General features: G+C 41.2%; 1 protein-coding gene across 1 annotated transcript in view; it reads right to left on the bottom strand.

Annotated features, from left to right (window-relative positions):
- LOC310858857 (hippocalcin-like protein 1) overlaps window positions 1-21,251 on the bottom strand; it is a 43,931-nt gene that overhangs the window by 6,810 nt on the left and 15,870 nt on the right. Inside the window, exon 2 of the mRNA XM_083765146.1 lies at window positions 6,876-7,053. Coding sequence (XP_083621272.1) covers window positions 6,876-6,971 — 96 coding nt within the window. The 5' untranslated portion in view covers window positions 6,972-7,053. The remainder of the gene's footprint in view (window positions 1-6,875; window positions 7,054-21,251) is intronic.

Below are 21,251 nucleotides of genomic sequence, written 5' to 3'. Positions count from 1 at the left end.
GCTCTGGCAAAGAAACTCTCCACTAATCTGTCTCATTATGCCTGGTCGGCTAGTTTGAGGTGATATGGGGAATTTTCACAAAGAAGGGAAGCGATATCTTCCCAGTAATTACACTTAGGGTAGTTTCTTTCTTGCCATATAGCTTGTAAATGGTGCAATTACATTTACCTTTCTGCAAAGTGCTTTACAAAGTGCATTCCATCCCATTCACACACACATTTCACACATTGACGGCGAAGGAGACCATGCAAGGCACCAACCTGCTCACCAGGAGCAGTTGTTAGGGTTTAACCACATGAATTCTAGCATTCCCATTCTGGAGAAAATATTCAATGAAAGTAGATCTGCTATTTTTGCTGAAGAGATTTGGTGTAGAGGGAAAAATTTAGATAGCCTAGTTTAGACCCCTGGGGGATTCCCAGGGGTCTAGGGATAGGGTTTAAGTGGTTAAATGTCTTGCACAAGGACATTTCGACGCATAACCAGGAGCTGGGGATTGAACCAGAAACCTTCTTATTCCAAGACAGACTGAGGTGTTCTCGTCATGGAAAGTTTAGTGTAAGCCTATGTATTTTATTTATTTATCTACGACTACCCTGTTGCTCAGAGTAGTCGTAGTAGACTACTACAGGTCTAACACCAGACCTTGTGGTTAGAGTGTCCGCCCTTAAACTGGGAGGTCGGGGGTTCGATCCCTGGCTGTGTCATACCGAAGGCTGTAAAAATGGGACCCAATGCCTCCCTGCTTGGCACTCAGCATCAATAGGATTGGATTGGATTGGGGGGTCAGATGAACTATATATGTTTCCTGAGTGTGGCACGGCTGTGGCTCACCGCTCCGAGAGACGGGTCAAATGAGTACAACTTTCACTGCAGTAAAGTGTGTGACAAGTAGGACTTTGACTTTGTCTGCAATTACAGGTTTTTCCTCTGTTTTCTTTTCAAGTTCAGTTCAGGGCTTCATATTGGTAATGGTTGTGATACATGAGAAAGTATTATGAAGAGTCCGACCCACTGATGTATTCTCATCTCTTTCCACCAGACACTGTGCCCTTCCATTGGAAATAATGGCTTCTTGTCTGACACATTCTGGGTGAAATATTCCCAGATGCTACAGTACTTTATTCCTTTCTATTGAACAGGGTCACTCCTGTATCCCTTCAACAACAAAGTGACATTTTCTTGGACCGGATTTTAAAAGAATAATGATATTTTTCATTCCAATTTGCAACCCCATGTAGCGTTTTGGCCCTAGGCCCAGGCCTAGGGCCTCCACCAACTTCTCGGGTGGGGGACAAAGACTCACAAACTGATTCCAGAACAAAACCTTATTAGGATCGAGTAAAGCCTTTCCAAATCATTAAGAATCAAAACCTCCATTTAATACATGGAGACCCCTTTTTGGTAGAAAAGGCTAATGTTAAGATGATCGACCTTTTTAATGATCCTGATGGGGGAATTCATGTCTTGTAGCAGCAACGGAAGTTAAACGTAGGTGCAGATAAGAGTTGAGAGTTGAGACATAAGAAGAATAAATTGACTGACACTAGATGTCTGACTGAGTTAACATATCGTTGCTGTCAGGCAGACACCTTGTATCTACATAATTATTTCATCTTTTCTTTAGCGTCAATGACCTACTTCCTCATACCAGTGTCACACAAGTAAAAAAGATAGCCGATCTACAAGCTCACATGATGCGAATCCTATGGATCCATTGGAATACAGGTTCTTTCTACCATTTACTGAAAAATAACATCAGGTTTCTGCCCAACAGCAATGATAGGTATATTCTGTCGGTGTGCAATCTAGCGCCAGTGAATATTTGCATGATTATACATACAGTATGCCACCAATGAACATGAACCCAAGAATATTGAAGAACCTTTTGAGAATGCACTTAGTCATGGGCACAATTTCAGTCCAGAGCAGTCCTATATGCCTATTTTGAAAGCAGTCGAGAAATGTATAAAGTGCCATTGTGCTCGAGGAGAAAAGGAAAAAGAAAGGTACAAGTCACATCCGTCTTTAACCTGATTTCAGTACCTTCATTATTATTATTTTTTTTTAAACACTTGAGGTACAGAGAGCTTTGAAGCTTGAAATTGCATTTTGATTATGCTAACAAAGACGCTTGCAAAGGAGGATGGGATGCTCAATTGGTGGTGTCTGGTAGAGGGGGGAAAAGCTATAATTACTAGTTATCTATGTTTGATATTGCTATTGTCACCTCATAGACACATGAAAAACTGGAAAAATACAAACATTGTGGCACTCCATCTTTAAAACACCAAGAGGGGTTCCCGTCCAGAATGGGTTAACTCCATAAAGATTTTTGACAAGATTATTTTAAAGACTACATTCTAGTCTAATATAGTCTTTAAAAATCTCTCCAAAATCTTGTAAAAATAAGTCTTGTAGTGTATGGGAGGCTTCTCTTAACTGTAGTGTATGAGATGAGATATACTTTATTAATACCCGAAGGGAAATTACACGTTACAGCAGCATACCGTAATGTGACACATAAATAAAACTGAAACTAATGGACAAACAGAAAAAAATAACAGACACAGGTGGTACAAAAACACACACGGCCAGGGCCATCATAGGACAGTGCATTGGGGGAGACTGTTCTTCTGCATTAGAGAGAGTAGAGTCTGATGGCAGTTGGCATGAAAGAGTCTGTACTACCGCTCTGTATGCATCCTCGGGGGCGAAGGTGCTCTATCCTGCAGCACGCCATAAAAAGGGGGGGGGGGGGGGGGGGGGGGGGTCTCCGGCTTTGATGCTTTTGTTTACAATATTACCTTCTGTGACTGTCATGTAGGGCTAAGGTATAGGGCTATGTCAGGTAGGGCTAAGATTTAATTAGCTTGCAGCTGTGTTTGTTAAAGCAAGATTTGCCTCTACAGTTTCGGTATTGTTTTTGATCTGGTACCTGCAATCAAGTTCATCCTGGGCCTTCTCCAATGCATTTTATAACATAACTGCAGGAGTATTACTGTATATTCTGATAAAGCTGTTGCTGTGTTTGTACATGTCAGAAACAGTGTATCATTTGGAGTAAACGTACATCTTAACTCCACTAACATGAATCATCGATTGGATTCATTTCATTTAGAATGAAATAAATTGGCTCATGTAACCACAAGCTGACAAGAATGAGTTTTGGATTAGTGTGCTAGTGTGCTGCCAATAATGTCAAATACTGTAGTTATCCTTTCATCTAATTGAGATTTAATGGCCATCTAGTAGGGCCTATCAAACTGTTCACTTTGTTTCTTATTAACTGTTTTCTTTCTCAACTAATTCAAATGAAGTAAAATGTACCATTTTAAGGAATTAATGGTTATCAAAAGGCAAGCTCACTCAATGTAGAAATATATTTGCTGTATAGGCCCACAAAAGAATATTCATTATAAAACACTCCTGATGCAGAACATGCTCTTAAATGCGAACAGCCTTTGAGAGTAAATAATCCTGTCTAGCCTGCAGCTCAGCAATTTGTGTCTGCCTGAAAAAGCGCTCACTTTTGTTGGAGTTTCTAGTATCCCCTGTAAATATGCTCTGATGCACTAATAATCCCCTGTTATTTTGGTCTGGCATTTTTATGGGTGAAATATTCTGCTAGTTTATTCATGTTGAACAGCATAGCTGCACTGTAGCCCTTCAACAACAAACACGCATTTTCTTTGACTGAACCTTTCAAAGATAATAACAACATTCATATTTTTTCCATAATGCTTAGCCCCAATCAACGTTATGGCTGAAGGCCCAGGCCTCTGCCAATTTCTCGGGTGGAGGACAAAAAGTATTGACAAGCACATTATGACTGCAGAGCAGAAACCTTATTAAACCTATATTTCCCAATTCCATGACAAAATGTACTACTATTTTGGCAGAAAAGAGTCATGTTTAAACTCAAGAAAATTAGAAGAACCTTTTGAAAATGCACTTCAGCACGTCCACAACATTCTGTTCAAAGACGTTTCTAAGGAATATTTCAACCACAAAATGACTTTTTTCAATCAATTACGCCACTTACCCCGTGAAACATTTAATTGATTGAGAGAAGTTCTGTTTGAGTCACATTCCTTCACGGTGAATGAAGCATCCAATACTTGATGAATTGCAGAAAATTAGGTGTCCACTATTAACAGCAAAACACATGCATGTATGCATGCACGCACGCACACATTCCCTGCTCTTCCATTGTCACTAATACTGTAAGTAGACCAGTATAGTTAATAAACCTCACTTTTATCCCTCTTTCCTTCAGTAGCACATCCAACTAAAGCAACTAATCCTGGGCCATTCATTAGCTGTTCTTTGTTTTTGGATTCTTCATCCATAAAATTATTTGAATCCAAAGCTGCAAGGAATGAGTAATTTATATATATATATATATATATATATATATATATATATATATATTTATATATGTATATATATATATATATATATATATATATATATATATATATATATATATATATATATATAATCCTAGTTCAATACTAGTTCAGAAAGGTGGTTCAACATGTGGTAACTCCAGCTGTTCTAATAACACTAATCCATTCATAAAGTCCTATAAGCATCACACACACACACACACACACACACACATTCGCAAACGTGCGCACGCATGCATGCAACTGGCCACATAATTCTCACTTGTCATCAGAGATCACTCAGTTTCACCTCACTTGAGATGGACAGTACCGTACAATTCATTCATTCATTCAAGTTTAATTCATTCAACATAGAATGTCATTCAACATTGAGGATAGAATTTAAAAACTCAGAGGTAGTTTCTTCAAAAGGAAAAAATTATATGTTTGAACTTTGAAGGCATGGTTGTGAATTTTCTTTCTGTTTTCTTTCACAAAATTGGTTCTAAGCGGTTCTAGCCTCTCCCCTTTTCAAAGCAGTCTAGACTTCCATTAAGTGCCAATGTGCCAGAGGAGAAAAGGTATGAGTCAGATCCGTTTTTGACCTGATATCATTATCAGTACCTCTAAAGGCTTCATTATTTACAAAGACTTGAGGTGCAGGGAGGTCAAAGATATCAATATCTTCGGCAGAAATTTACATTTAGATATTCCTAACGATGACTCTTGCAGGAGAGGTTGTTATGGGTCAACATTTGTGCTGACTTGTAGAGGAAAAAAATATAGATATACAGTAGGCTAAAGGCCAGAACTTTGTATTCCTGATGAAGGTCTATGACAAACATTCTAGAAGTTTGGAAGTTACGGCAGTGTGCAGGACTCCTTCATTCTTGCACATGCTGTGAATGCTAGCGGCAAGTCAAAATTGCTTTTGTGGACAACCAGTTGAATTCAAAACACCCATTTTGTGGCACACCCTTTAGCCCCACTTCAGACTCAGTCACGACTCATTTCAAGTCTAGCGGCATCTCTGAAGTCTGACCACAACCGTATTCAATCGTCCCTCAATCATTGTACGTGCTTACATAGAGAGATACAGAGTTACTTTACAGAATATCCTTGTTGTTTCCTAGCATTGTAATCCCTTGAACACTCAGACAACAGATGTTGTTTTGACAAATGTCCATGACACTTGCATAAGTGGATGAAGATTAATTCATAGTGTATGCCTGTATGGCATCGTCGCTTCCGAAAAGAAAATATGCAAGTGAACAACATAAGTTAGGTACGTTTTTATACCGCGTACTGTATGGAAACCTATAGTGTCTACAAACATTTGATCCAGGTTACCTACGTTAGGGCTGGTATTACTGTCGGTGTGATAAGAACTGTACCCTGCAACCCAGTAGCTAGCTATAGAGCTTAAGTGTAAAAGGTCAGAGAGGTGGTGGTTCAACATGCGGCAGCTCCAGCTGTTCTATAATTCTAATCCATTCATAAAGCCCTATAAGCATTACACACACACTCTCGCACACATACACATGCACACAAATGCATGCATGTACAGTAAATCCATAAACACACACGCATATATCCTACTCTACAGACAGGCATATACAGTAGTAGCCTACACACACATGCACACGTCGCGCACACACACACACAGACACAAAACATTTTCATGTCACTATAAACTTTGTTTACTAGGGTCCCTCAGGGGTCTACATACTATGCTTTTTATTCTCAGAAAATAAGCTTACAACACCAGCTCTTTGGCCACGTGGTTTGAGTGTCTGACTCCGCTCTGAGACTAGAAGGTCATGCCCAACACTGGTTCCCACTGCCTCCCTGCTTGGCACTCAGCATCAAGGGTTGGATTGGGGTTAAGTCCCTGTGACATACTAATATTATGTCCAGGGGGGGGGGGGGGGCACATGGCTCAGGAACTGTTGGTTCCCAAGGCTACTTACTAACTTGCTAGCTCACAAGCATTATTTGTGAGCTTGTACATCAGCGATTTTTTGCTGAATGTTCTCTGGGTTTCGCAGAATCCTTGCCTATTATGACATGCCAAGAATATATATGCTAGGGTTCATGTAGTTAAGCCCTATTTTATACTAGACTATTTTCACCTATAATGACTAATCACGGCAACAGAGAGAGAGAGAGAGAGAGAGATGCACCACTCGGTTCACACCCGATTAACTGTTGTTTGAGGTGCACCTTTGTTATTCATATTAAATCACTGACTTTTGTTCGGTTTTATTATTAAATGATTATTTATTCTATGCTTTTATTATTCTAATTGGTAGTCTATAATGAGATGTAAAAGCAATGGTGGTTTTCACTGTCTATCACTGGATAATCACGGCAGATTTGGCAAACAAACTGGCCTCATTCATTATTCTCACTAGCAAAAACAGATTTTCACCTAAAGAGCTCTGTGTGCGTGCGCGCGTTAACCGTATACAGTATATGCCGTACCTTATACCACTCCTGCAGCTCGTGGTCAGAGAACTCTGTGTTCTCCCGGAGATCTTGAAGCATCTCTGGCCGCAGCTTGCTGTTCTGTTTCCCCATGGCGACGACAGGACAGGAGGCTCAGTCTCCTCAACGGCGGCAACGACAGCAGTGACGGCACCAGCCAGGGCGCTTTTCAAACCTGCCAATCAAGATAAGAGGAAAGTGTGAGAAACTTCGGTTTTCATAAGAATCGCACGGTACGTCGTGACCAAATAACACATGGTGAGCCGAGGACAATCCAACGTTCTGCCTTTTTTATTATTATGAATCCAATCAGAATCCTTGCTACGGCTCTGTGTTCAAGCCCAGTGACACGGCGGGTTATACAACACGGCGAGTCGCCAACGTTCAGCATCAGCACATTCAGCACCGTGCAGAAAAAAAAGAAAACATGAATGAATAATCTCGAACGCATCCCCTGTGACGTCAAATGTTGACCCACTGATCGTATTTAGAGTTTTATCTGGCCAGCTGTGTTCAGATCGGTTGGCTGGTTGCAAGTACCCAGATTCCCTAATCTTCCATCTCATCGGACCCGTCTGAACGGATAAAACACAAGTTCTTCCATTCGCCCCGCAGTATGTAATGCAACGATGGAGAGAAGCCAATTTACAATTTAACTATTCATTCAGACGCTCTTATCCAGAGTGACTTCAGATCATGAACCCTAGTCAACAAACAACATGGTAAATGGTCACATATAATTAGTGTAAAGATAACGATGAAGAAAGTATAACTGGCAGTGTTTCTCAACCTTTTATGAACACTGCACACTAGCATTATACTGTGCAATCCTCCCTTCTCCAGCTCCCCACAACAATATATTGTGTATATTTATTATATGAGAAGATATAACATAAAAATGTAAATGTAAATTTATATTTAACATTAATGGACTTAAAGCTAGATACATCTGCAAGCACGCTTGTAGATCTGCAATGTTCTTTCCCCTCCCACACTGTATGAAATATTAGTTTTGCCAATTATTGCAATAATAATTGCAATACCCTTGCAGCCCAACATTGGTCCCCGGCCCACAGGTTGAGAACCGCTGCATTAGTTAATGTATTTTAAACAGGCAACAGATTGAACGTTTTAAGCACGCTGGGTGGAAGAAAGAGAAACATTTTTTTTCCCCTTGGTACAATTTGCTTGTGTACCACTAATTGGCATTTTCTCGGTCACAGTCCTTGGGTGTTGTTGTGCGTTTCTGTCAGAGTTATGAGTTACAGCTTCAGTGCAGCCACGATCGTTCCCTGATGAGAGTTGGCCCGACCCATCCGACCTCTAATCTCTTCTCACGCACACTGAATAAACACATCATGTTTGTTCACTTCTTGTGCACATCTCACGTGTGCTTGAGGATGAAAATGAGTCGATAAGCATGCGCGGTGTTTGCCAGGTATACTGCAGTGTTGGAAGTGGTGGGTACTGGGTTGGTGTGTGTGCATGCTTGTGCTAATGTATTGCCAGCACATCTGTTGTACTAGATCTTGTTATTTGGACACTTTTGATTTGTCATTGTTGTACAATATTGTTTTTGATTTGATGTTATTGATGTCATTGAAAATCAACAAATATCCATTGTTAAAAAGGAACACTACAGCTATAGACAAAAGCAAAGATTGAGAGCCCAAAATACCAACCGAGTGTCACAGCCAGGGACAGAACTGACCACGTCACAATACTCTCCGGCTTCAACCCAAATGCCCACTTTGTCAAGATCCGACAGCATGACCTTTTCAACGAACGTTTGCTGTGTTTTATTTGCCTGAGCCGGTGAGCGCTCACTCCACGTCGTCCCAGGAGCAGTCTATATATTGTGTGTGTGTGTGTGAATATTATTCACATTTTGTGAATTCATAATCTGAGATCCACCATCCCTCCATATACAGTGTGGGCAAGACTGACGACTCAGACATGATTACACATTAAATCAGAGATCCACAGCGAAACAATGGCGCTATTATAGCCTGTCTTCGTTTTTTATATCCACACTTCAAATTACTTCATTCCATTGCTGCTTATATATTGTATTTATTTAGCGCTACATGTCCATCCCTGGACATGTATCGCTAAATCCAGGGGTTCCATGTCAACGACCCTTAAATAGCCACCGCTTCTGGCTGCATTGCACGCTATGAGCACGTAACAAAATAAAGTTTGTAAGATTTTGTTTAACCAGGTTGACTGGTTAAACTTGCACAATAATGTTACGATTTCAATTTGAAATGAAAATGTATAAATACATTTTTATAAAACAATCCCCTGGTGGCCATCACTTTGAAGACATGGTTGTTGGTTCATGTCCAGCTCTAATAATAATAATAATGGATTGCATTTTTATGCAAGTGCTTACTCAAAGCTTACAAAGGTCCATCCATTCACACACATGAATGTGTGTGACACACACTCTCTCTCTCTCTCTCTCTCTCTCTCTCTCTCTCTCTTGCTACCAAAACACGCTGCCCTTTGAACATCTGTTGCAGCCACCAACATCTGGGCTTCTAATCATCCCACATGTGGGTGGACACAAGTCAGTGACATAAGATGAAAGCTGGGGGAGATGACGAGGACACTGTAATGATAAGAGAGGATGAGAGGAGTGAAAAGAGCATAAGGAAGTCCTGGAGGAGGCTGACAGACAAGCTGACAGAGGACGGGAGATGAAGACTAGAGCGGAGGTCTTTAGAGACGCCATCGTCCTCAGTGGTCTCAGAGTTATGACATAACAGAGAACCAAAGAGTGAGGGACAGGGAGAAAAGGGGAGAAAGTATATATAAATATAATACCTAAGTAATACGTGTTTGACTGGTGTGAGTGTAGAAAGGAACCCAAATGGACCCCTATGGGTCCGTTTCTACTAGGGATGTTAATAGTTAATCGATTAATCGCTGTTAATAAATTATTGGTCCAGGCACCTTGGCTGGTAATCCAGTCTGGCAGTGTGCCGCGGGTTCGACTCCCGATCCCGACGGCCTTTACTGCATGTCTTTCCCCCATCTCTCGCCCCATTTCCTGTCAGCCTACTGTCTGTCTCCATAAAAAACATAAAAAATAAAAGCGAAAGCCACAAAAAAAAACATAAAAAAAATTTATTCAATTCAACTTAACAGTTAATAATGAATTAAATTCTGCGGTTCTATCAAATTAAGTGATTTTCTGTGAATGTAATGCTGCATGTGCGTGCGAGTGGCAGAGGAACACACATGTGGGCCGTTTAAAAAAAAAACCCACACCTTGGTAGCCACAGAAATATCTCTGCATGTGATGTGACAGACAGTGCACTTTTCATTTCATGCCATTGCCTGGCGTAAATAGTCTAATAAATATTTGATCAAGGAATATAATATGCCTTTTGTATTCTTTCTGTATATCGGCAAAATGTAGATTTTTATGTTATACTTAGACATTGAGGCGAATTAAGATTCTCAGATTATTATTTTTACAAAAACGCTGCTTATCAACTAACCGGTTAATCCATTGATAAGGTTATCAAAATTGATCAATGAATGAATTAATCGATAGTTCCCATCCCTATAGTCTCTACATTCTCAGAAGTTAAGTGAACACTGAGGATTCAAAAAAAGTGTATCAAGCAGCTGACAGGTGGTATTGATTTGGCCTCGTCACTGTAGTGTCGTCGTGCTCCACTCCTCCCCCCTCCCCCACCCCCCGGCTGTTTACGGAAGAGCTGCAATCTGTGACGGATGGCCACCTGCGACAGCTCGCCTGGCTCTCACACACCTTGCATACAGTTTCTCATTGTTCCACTCTGCTCCTGGATTTGCTGGGGGGCAAATGCATTCATTGGTGGTGGTGGTGGGGCTACGTTGCATTGATGATGTCATAATAAAGTTGTCAAATTCGTTAGGATATCATAGTGACACGATGTGTTAGTGAGCTGTTATTTGCCATTATCACTATTGGAATATAGCTTTCGTGGCTAATTCATAATGTACCTTTAGTACCTGTAGTAGAGTCAAAAGTAAAATATGTGTCTTTGAAATGTTGTGAAGTGACAGTATCCAAATAAACACAAATCACGTGAATTACGAAAAACGTAACGTAAATGTACTTTGTTACTGTGCACCGCTGATCAGCAACTATCTTTTTTCTTTCACCTACACAGTATACCTATATGCAAAACGAGAGCTGTCAAACACCGTCTCTCCCTCTGCCCCGCCACCACCGACTGGCTGTTCTACCCTTCCCGTGCTTTCTCTATTTTCCTACTGACCTTTTATCCTGACCAGCAAAACATGATATGAGAGAGAGAGAGAAGGAGAGAGAGAGAGAGAGAGAGATGGTGATGGTGATGAAGCACAGAGGCGGTAGCGGTGACGGTGGCATGACTGAGGAGGAGGGCGTGTATAGCTCGCGAGAGGAGGAGACGAGTATAGTGTAGGAAAGGAAGGATTGTGGAGGAGCGTTTAAAAATAAAGAATGAGGTCTGGTCCTTGGTGTGGCCGCAACCCTCTCTGCAGGAGCCAGAAGCGTAACAGTGCGTCATAGAGCTCGGCTCTCTGTCACGAGAACAAAAACGAAACGAAAAGGGATGCGCGCACTTGCACCTATATACACACAGTTGTTGTGAAATATCCCACACACCTGCAAATTGGGCTGACTCTCTCTCTCTCTCTCTCTCACACACACACACACACACACACACACACACACACACACACACACACACACACACACACACACACACAGAGGCAGACGTGTATGTGCTTATCCACGGATATATACACAAGTGTGTGTGACCGTGCAGTGTGCATACACAGCCTGTGGTTGCGCAAATACTGTAATTCAATGAATGGGAGTAAATTAAGTATTGGGACTGAGTGAGATTGTCACAATGGTTGGTATTTGTAAAAGGATATCCCTGCAGTGTGGATCAACTAAAAGTTATCAACCAATGTGGTCTACCATCGTTGTGAACCTGGCAATGTGTCATTACTCGTTTTTCACATGTCTAAATCTGACGTACATACAGCTGCTGCTGATGTGGACCTACTGAATGTGTCGCCACCTCGCACCCTATATCTAACCTCATACATGCTGTACTACCGGAAATATCAGATTTTCTTATGTAGCCCCCCCCCCCCAACAAAAACTATTTTTTCACACACATTTTACACCTGTAGATATTGTGATGTGAAGTTGATTCTGATTCTGATGGCGATTCTGTGGCATTTTCTAAGGCGTTTTTAACCCCAACTGAAAAGTTGAAAATAGCAGATGTACAAGCTCACAGCGTGTTGCACAGCACTGGCATGCAAGTATAAATCGGGTATAACTACAAACCCTAACCCCTAAACGTAAACTCTTGGCCTTATATCTTGCGCCACCCCTTACCCCTTATCCCTAAACTTATTTGCCATTTTTTTTACTATTTCAAAATATTTTAAAATAGTACAAATAGCCGATCTACAAGCTAACAACGTGTTCGATGTAGATTGGCTAGTTGAACTATTTTTAAATGTTTTAAAATAGTAAAAAATGTCAAATAAGTTTAGGGATAAGGGGTAAGGGGTGGTGCAAGATGGAGCCCTAAATGTCTAATCCCAAGCTGAACCTTTTTCCTGATTTCCAAATGTTTAACCATAAAACAACCATTTATCTTGTGGGGGCCCAATCAAATGGTGTGCGTGCACGCACACACACACACACACACACACACACACCCAGGCCAAGCCCTCCATTTAGGACGGCTGGGCCTGGGGGGTCAGGTTGCAGAACAGCGACCTCATTTTAGGAACATCATGCTATTCTCATCTGGGTCACGCAAACGGGGAATACCGTCCTCCTAGGCTGAAAGCAATCATTGGGCGAGCGTGACTGGAAGATCAAAGCCATGATGCTGGCTGTCACACATGTGCCATCGCATCGTCAGTGTCTCTTAGCCTGACACCAGGTGTCATGAGTTCTCAAGTAGGACGGAACAATAAATGAAAATCGATTCTTATTCCATTCTATGGGTGGGGGGGGGCACACAATTGCAACCTCTGTGGATTGCATATAGTTTTTTTCTTTCTTTTCTTTTTGAGTGGTGCAACCACTCCAAGGAACAGCTATGTCCGTGTCCGCCTATGTACCTATGTGGCCATGAGCACGAGTATATGACTATTAGTACCAGTAGGGGCGCTTTTTTATGGATTGATGGATACTCCCAGGTATGGAGAAGGTGCACATGAGATCATATCTTATATACAGTAGCCTGCATGACTACTTTGGACGTCTGTACTCATGTACAGGTCACACTTCACTGCCTTATACACATACGGCTTCCTACCTGGCGGTCAACAACAAATATGGTCTTTCAGTTTAGTCTCGTGTCTGTTGAGCTATGTCATGTCCATGTATTAGTACACCATTTGTAGTCACTTAATTGTTCTGATTTGTCTTTAAAGGACCAATACGGGATCATTTTTATTTTTAACATATGAATAAGGTTATATTCACAATATATAGTAAAATATGCACATCACTTAGTGGAGGTGCTGGGTTCAAAAAGTGACATAGGAAAAGAGAAGGGAACCCGCACACTCATATGCTCTAAAAATGTATTGACGACGTCAATAAATCTATCTTTTTTATTGCCAACTTAAACAAAGCTATTACAGCCCAAATACAGTGAAGAGACTTGTTTACATTTTGTATCAGATAATGCGCCACCACGGAGCATAAGATAAAGCTAATGCACCAGCATGGAGGGTAAACTCTAGACAGACAGACAGACAGACAGACACAGAGCTCAAGGTGGAGTTATGCTCTACCACAGTGTGTGAGGTAAGATAATACACTGCCGTGCAGCATAAGGTAAAGATAATTCAGCAGCACAGAACACAAGGGTAAAGATAATGGACCAATACACAGAGCCTCTCTTACTTGCACAAGTGACAGCCTGCTTAATTTCTTTGCATGCATCTCATAACCGTCCTGTTATCTTACTTTTCCCATGTCTCTTTATAGTCCTATGACTATATATTGTGGCAGAAAATGATTTCAATAATTTGTGATGTGACAAAATTGATTTTGAAGTACAGCTAATGCACCACCACAGAGTGTTGGTACAGCTAATGGCCTTCTTGGCAAAGAGCAGGACTATCATTTGTGAAGACTGTCGGAACCTAGTGGTCATGGAGCCCTCTGAATTTTATTCTCTTGGCAAAGATGTAAAAATATGTTCTTTAGAATATATTCATTCATTCTGTGCAGTTCTTCAGTTTGTCTGAACTGAAAATGTCCTTTTCCTTTTTGGCTATACTTAAATCCAAAATAAAAGTACACACACACACGCGCGCACACACACACGCACACGTATTTTCATATTCCTTTCAGAGGGCAAATGTATACTGTGCTTGACAGTGTAATTCCATGATGAAAAATATGCGATTTCATTTTGATCATGGTTTTCATGCAGGCGTACTTCTAGACTAGAGGGCTTTCAGAGCTGTACCTCATGAAATATTTACACAGGATTGCTCATCTTCACAGTCGGAATATGAAATTCAATGTCTAGCATGGAACCCTTTTTTCATCAAGCAGCTCGCTTCCCCTTCGCACGTCGGAACAATAATTGCATTGATATGGCAAATCACGCTGGACATTTGCTTGTAAATGTATGGCTAATTAACTTTGAACCCAGACTCTTCTCAGTTACAGTACCGCACCAGTGTTCCCACTAATTAAATAATAAATTAACTGCATAGACCCGCGGAAAATTGCTATAAACCTACCAACCCACAGGTTGAAAGCTAAGCCTACGTCCCTGAATTTGGAGCAAGGCCATGTGGCTGAGCTGTGAGCGCAAACACACAAACAAACACACACACAGACATTTGCATACACACTCTTTGTTTCACAGTGAGGGTAGAATCTACCAAGGTGAGAGATTGAGGGCGGGGGTGCATTTAAGAATATGTATGAGTGATGCTGCTGTAGCTATCGTGATTTTATTGCCTATGTCCCCTTAATTTTGTTTAATAGCTTAGACAGGCAGCAGATTAATGTGTTAATTATAAAGCACTTATCGTGACAAAGTGCTTTACATAAAACGGAAGAATTAAAATGAAATTAGAAACCGAATTAACGAAAGTATGATACCATATAAAATCTAAAGTGCAATTAGAAAGGAAACAGTGCAGCTTCTAAATGATGGAAACACCTTTCGATAACAGTAGTCCAAGTAGTTCGTTAAAAGCAGACGCCTGAGCTCCTCAGGCAGGTGGTTCTGGAGTCGAGGAGCCATGCAAATGCACAGTCACCCTTTTGTTGTTCAGCCTCCACTCAGGATGGAACGGTGGTGGGGAAAATGTACTCACATTTGTTACTTAAGTAAAACTATCAATATAGTCAGCCGGGCTTGTGGGGTGGGAAATTTGGTATATAGTCTTTTTTTATTGGCCTAAAATATTGTCTATATTCATACATTAATGAATCCACTTGCTGACCGGCTGTCAGTATTGTGGCTTTTTTATAGGAGTTTCTTGTGACCCTACCATTAACAGTGTGACATGTCAAACTAGGGGGTTTTCATGATTCTGAATCCATTCCAAGCATTAGTTTGGAACAAGAAACACTCCTTGGGCTAAAAATGGCCATAGCCGTCATGACGAATGTGATGAGATCAGCACAAATGTGATGAGTTCAGCACATTTGGGCAAGTGGCCAAATTACATTTGACATTAGGATGCCTTAGGATGTTAATGGGGTAGTGTATATACCGGTAGTCTAGGTAGGGTCACACAAAAACCCTATGAAAAATTGCTCAACACCGACAGCCGGTCAGCAAGTGGATTCATGAATGTATGTACTGTATATAGACAATATTTTAGGCCAATAAAAAGACTATACCAAATTTCCCACTTTAAACAAATCATGTAGAAATACTCTGTTACAAGTAAAAGTCCGGAATTCAACATTTACTTGAGTAAAAGTACAAAAGTATTGGTATCAAAATCTAAATGTACTTAAAGACCAAAAGTAAAATGACTCATTATGGAGAATGTCCCCATTTCACAAGTTTTCAAAAGTATAAAATGTAGCTTGTAAATCGGCAATAGAGGGTATGCGCATGCTTAAAGTGAATGGCACATCGAGTGGCAAATCGAGTGGCAAAGCAACATGCAAAGTGAGTTTAACATTGTTTAATGCAATCAAATTGGACTTTTCTGATTGGATGTATGGACTGTCAAGGCCAGAAAGTAGTTTTTTGCCACTCAGTAGGCATTCGTGCATAACTTCCGGGTTTGATGATGATGTCACGCGCATACCCTCCATTACCAAATGACCGAACTGTATCTAGAGCTGAATTGGCTAATTTATGTTTTGTAATATATATATATAATATATAATTTATAATAATACAAATTTACAAAGTAACTAGTAACAAAGGTTTTCGAATAATTGTAGTGGAGAAAAAAGTACAATATTTGCGCGATGAGATATAGTGGAGTAATGGTGTGTTCAGATGGTTAGAGCGGCGCGATTACAGTACATACAGAGTCAATGCAAAGACGAGAATTGCTCGAACGGGCGTGGCGTGACCTGGCGCGGTACAAATGGGACGAACCGAGGCGAATATGTTTATTCAGGTCTGAGTGTCAGTAGCCTATTAAAATACGCAAGTAAAGTAAATAAACATTTTTTTTTTACTTAAGTACAGTGCTTGAGTAAATGTACTTAGTTACTGTACATCATTGCTCATGAACAACCAGCAGGCTCCTGCCTGAGGGCCTCAGGCTGCACACAGGCTCGTATAAAAGTAATAATAAGTCAAAAATGTAATTAGGGGCCAGGCCCAGAATAATACTCAATCGATAAGCCCATGCAGGAAATATATTTTGTCCTCTGTTTTGAGGCCATGTGGAACAGTGACTTGGAGAGGCATAGACTTCAAATGTGAACTACATCTGCCAATGCCATTCATGTATTGGTCTCTCTGCTGGTGTGGTGTGGTGTGTGTGTGTGTGTGTGTGTGTGTGTGTGTGTGGGGGGGGGGGGGTAGAGTTTTAAGGAGGGGGTGCTGTTGCGTTGGCAGTTGCAGCATTAAAAGGAGAGCCATTTGCTGATTGCAAAGTATGAGACACTGAGGTAGAGGTGCTATGGTTTCAAAATGTTGGTTATGGTACGCAGCGGGTTGTATAATGCAGCGATGAGGGGTTTTTATTTGTTCATGAGGACACAGAACAGAGATCTTTAAACAAATAACTGAACTGAAAAGACAGAGAGCTCTGGACTCGAGACAGATAAAACCTAAAACCATGGCACTTATTCTGAAAAAGGAAAGAGCTCGTAGTCACGATGCCATCAATTTTTTATTTTTCCAACGTTTCGGCAACAAGTTGCCTTCTTCAGGGATGACTACGATACATTCCCTGAAGAAGGCAACTTGTTGCCGAAATGTTGGGAAAACATTTTTTTTATGGCATCGTGACTACGAGCTGTGTGGCGTCTTTCCTTTTTCAGTTTTATCTCCTGCGGTCAGCACCTCCCCACTACTGGTGTGTGCTCCTACCTTTGTGTTTGGTTGACTTATTGACTTAAGGAACTTTTGTATTGAAATCCCTTATTATATTTTTATACTGTATGTACTTTTCATGTGAATACATAAATTGTAAACCCTGAATAATTTTTCAATAGAGTGTATATATATAAAAAGAGAAAGAGAAAGCCCGAAAGAATCCAGTAGATCAGCTCAACGGAAAAAGGAACGAAAATAACAAGGGACACTGTTATGGATAATTAATGTCCCTTCTCCCCCCTCTCTCTCTCTCTCTCTCTCTCTCTCTCTATCCTTTCCCACCCGCCATCCATTTAGTTCCAGTATCTGCTGTCTGTTAGTGCAGTGACCTTTAGTGAGTCTGTAATCCTAGCACAGTTCTGAGGCACATAATGTATGAAAATCCATACCGTTTTCTCCATACCGAGCACACAGTAAGACACGGGGCTCTCGCCTGCTGACAAGCCAAATCACGGCCCTCGCACTCGGCGGCTTATCATTACCAGTAGCAGTGAGCCAACCAGCTTTCCCTCGGGAGGCGAGTTAACTTCTCTGTCTCATAGAGGCAACTTGACCTCTGACGCTGAGCGAGACACAGCCTAAGAGCGAAGATTCCTTTAATCTGAACATCCTTTCCACCCAGAGCTTGTCATGTTCTACTCCCACTCCTTCACATTCAAGTGCAGCACCCGACCCACAGTCACGACGCCGCAACAGACGACGATGTTCGTCTGCCTCGCTCGCATGAAACTTCAATCAGGGGGCTTATTATCCCCTGAGCAGATAAGACGTCGGGTACTTAGGGATGACTGTTAAGAAAACTCTGAAGGCCTCAAATTGAAACGTGCAACGTTCCTCTCATTTGCATGTCCTTATAGGACCATACCAGTCTAAACACGTCAATGTTTACTCGAGCTCAACCATATGACTCGAGCTCAACCATATGACTCAAGCTCAACCATATGACTCAAGCTCAACCATATGACTCAAGCTCAACCACGTGTTGTGCATAAACATAGACCATTTGTCTTTATTAAGTGTTTCCTTGTTTATAGAGGTTCTACAGTTTGTTTCACATCACAGTTGTCATCGGTTTGTTTACATCCTGAATTGATTCATGAGTGCAAACATTCATGACTCATGAGTGCAAACATTCATGATTCATGAGTGCAGACATTTAAATTTTGTTTACATTACAGGCACTGTTTTCAGCTAGATTTTCCAAATCAATCTACATCTTAAAGGGATAGTTCAGTTAAGTTAAGCTGTATGAAATACTTGTATTCATTCATTGACCGGGTCCCGTGGTGGGAGTTCTGCTCTGGTTTTCGTGAAATAATAAGTATTTTGTGGGGGGCACAGGGGGCCACACATTAAAAGTAAATTAATCCACAAAACGTCATTTGTGGTGTTGACCTATTTCAAAAATATTAGTGCAACTTTCGTTCATTTGTGACCCCTCTAACACACGGAACTATGTTTTCTGTGTCCATATCACTACGCCCAAAAAATAACAAAGAAAAAACAAACCGAAAACAATCATTTGACGTTTCAATTCATGCCAGCTGACGTTTGCATTGGAAAATGGCCAGCCAAATGTCGAGTATACTTTAAGTCATAGTCAATATAAGCTAAACATGCCAGACAGGTAGGGTATGGTAAGGAATTAATTGTATGTGGACTGATGTTGTGTAAAACTGGTATTATATTACTACTCATTACTAATGAAAACAAGGCAAGCTAGGTGTGCACAGTTGAGCTGCTTCAACACCCTCTGGTGGACAGAAGCAAACGATCCTCAGGATAGTTTTGCATTACATTGTGGTTTAACTAATAATGTGCCTAAAGAGAGAGAGAGAGAGCATTGCAAAAACAATCGGGTACATGAATTAATAACTATCCATCAATACACCACAGTAGAGACATCCATCTTTAACCCAAACAAACTCATAATCAGACCTCTAATATGCATACGTTAATTTAGCTTCCTGGCATAATAATGCTTTGGCAAATGTAAAGCCACCACATAATCCTGTAGATAAAGTAAAGTGTATAGACAGATTATTAGACCACTTCTCTCAAATGTACATACAATATACATGCACAGATTTTAGTAAACAAAAGGGCCTACATGAACCACTTGAAATGCATACTTAGTTGACCCCCATGGGCTCTATACTAGGCCCATCCTGTTTTCGCTCAACACTAAATATCTACAAGCTCACAACATGTCGCAACGTGATTTTTACCGTATGTTAGCCCCAGATTTGGGTCTCAACTTGGTGCTCGCGAGTAGCATTGTTTGTGTATATTCACATTAGTATTGTTACAAATCGGTACCACATATGCCGTTATTGGCCCGTTAATCATAATATTTGACATATGTGTTTTTCTTCACTAGATAGATAAGTCTCTCGGGAGACATTTGACAGGCACACAACTATATCTGGACTGAAATGATTTTTTTCGATTGAGGTCTCCATTGTATACGTATATATATATATATATATATATATATATATATAGGCACTAAAACAAAACAACAATGAATTGAGTCCATGTCATTGAAAGTGACCCTTAAATCCATATCATCCACAGACTCTCCCCAGGGCTGGTTGGGGCATGGCTATTCCAAGATGGGGAGGAGAGTCCTGATATTGTTCTATCCTTAGCCTGCAATCGATCCGCTGACATGCAATGCCCATCTTCTTAACCTATCCTCTCTGTTCAGCTCTCCTGCTCCTTCCATCACTTTCTGTTCCTCCCGGCCTCTAGGTCTCCGGTGTCGGGCTCGTCGTTTTCCCTTTTTTTTTTAAACGGCCGTTGTGATCTTTTGCTAAACGGCCGTGGGCCCTGTCTGCTGCATCTTTTTTGTCCCCCGCTCTCCCTTGGTATCGCTGCTCCAGATCTCTGCCGCGGCACCTGCCAACGCACACACTGGCAACGCTGGCTTGTATAGTTGAATGGCCCTCTGGCCACCGAGCTCTCTTTCTCTCTCTCTCGGCTGGCGGAGCGGGTTTAAAAAGAGAGGGGGGCTGTTTGATTGTCATCACCGGGACTAGATAGTGAGTCGCCTATTGGCACAAAACCATGCCAGACAGCCCCCCCCCCCCCTCCTCTCTCCCACTGCATTCTCTCTCTCTTCTCTCTCTCTCTCTCTCTCTCCCCCCCTCTCTCTCTCTATCTCTCTCTCTATCTTGCTCTACATTTACTCAAGTGTTGTACTTACAGTAACTACAATGTTGAGGTACTTTGAATTTAGATGCTGAGCTGTGAGCTGAGCACATATTGACTTTTGAACTCGACTCCAATTATGTGAAAACTTTGGTTACTAGTTAATTTGCAGATTTAGATTGTTATTGCAAAAGATACATTGGCCTGTTTTATACTTTGGTATATCAGTGAGATAGGGCTGAAGTGGTTAATTCATAACTCATAATTTGTGTGTTCGGGTCCCAGGGTCCCTTCCTAGAAATGTAATGGAGACCAAGGCGCTGGAGGTTGGTGTTCTGGGGAGGAAAGCCAGGCAGGAAGGGAGATAATTGTTACTGCATGTATTCCTACGGGCTAACCTGTCGGCAGGGAGTGTTGGTAGGTGGGTCAGTAGGATACAACAGCAGTGACAACACACGTATGTGGGGAGGAATTAATTGGCATAACTACTAAATTGGGGAAAAAGTGAAGGGCAAGTACAGATACTCCAAAAAGGTCTTCAAGTCCTCAAGTAAATGTACTAGAATATTGTGTGTCCGAGTGAAGGGCAGTCCATACTGTCTCCGACCATCGAACCTTTTGTCGGAAAGCTCCGGTACAACTACAACATGAC

The sequence above is a fragment of the Protomyctophum parallelum genome (genome assembly GCF_964188405.1).
Source record: "Protomyctophum parallelum genome assembly, chromosome: 1".
In the NCBI taxonomy this organism is placed as follows: domain Eukaryota; kingdom Metazoa; phylum Chordata; class Actinopteri; order Myctophiformes; family Myctophidae; genus Protomyctophum; species Protomyctophum parallelum.
The sequence above is the reverse complement of the archived record's forward strand: the minus strand, read 5'-3'. Positions and strand labels throughout refer to the sequence as shown.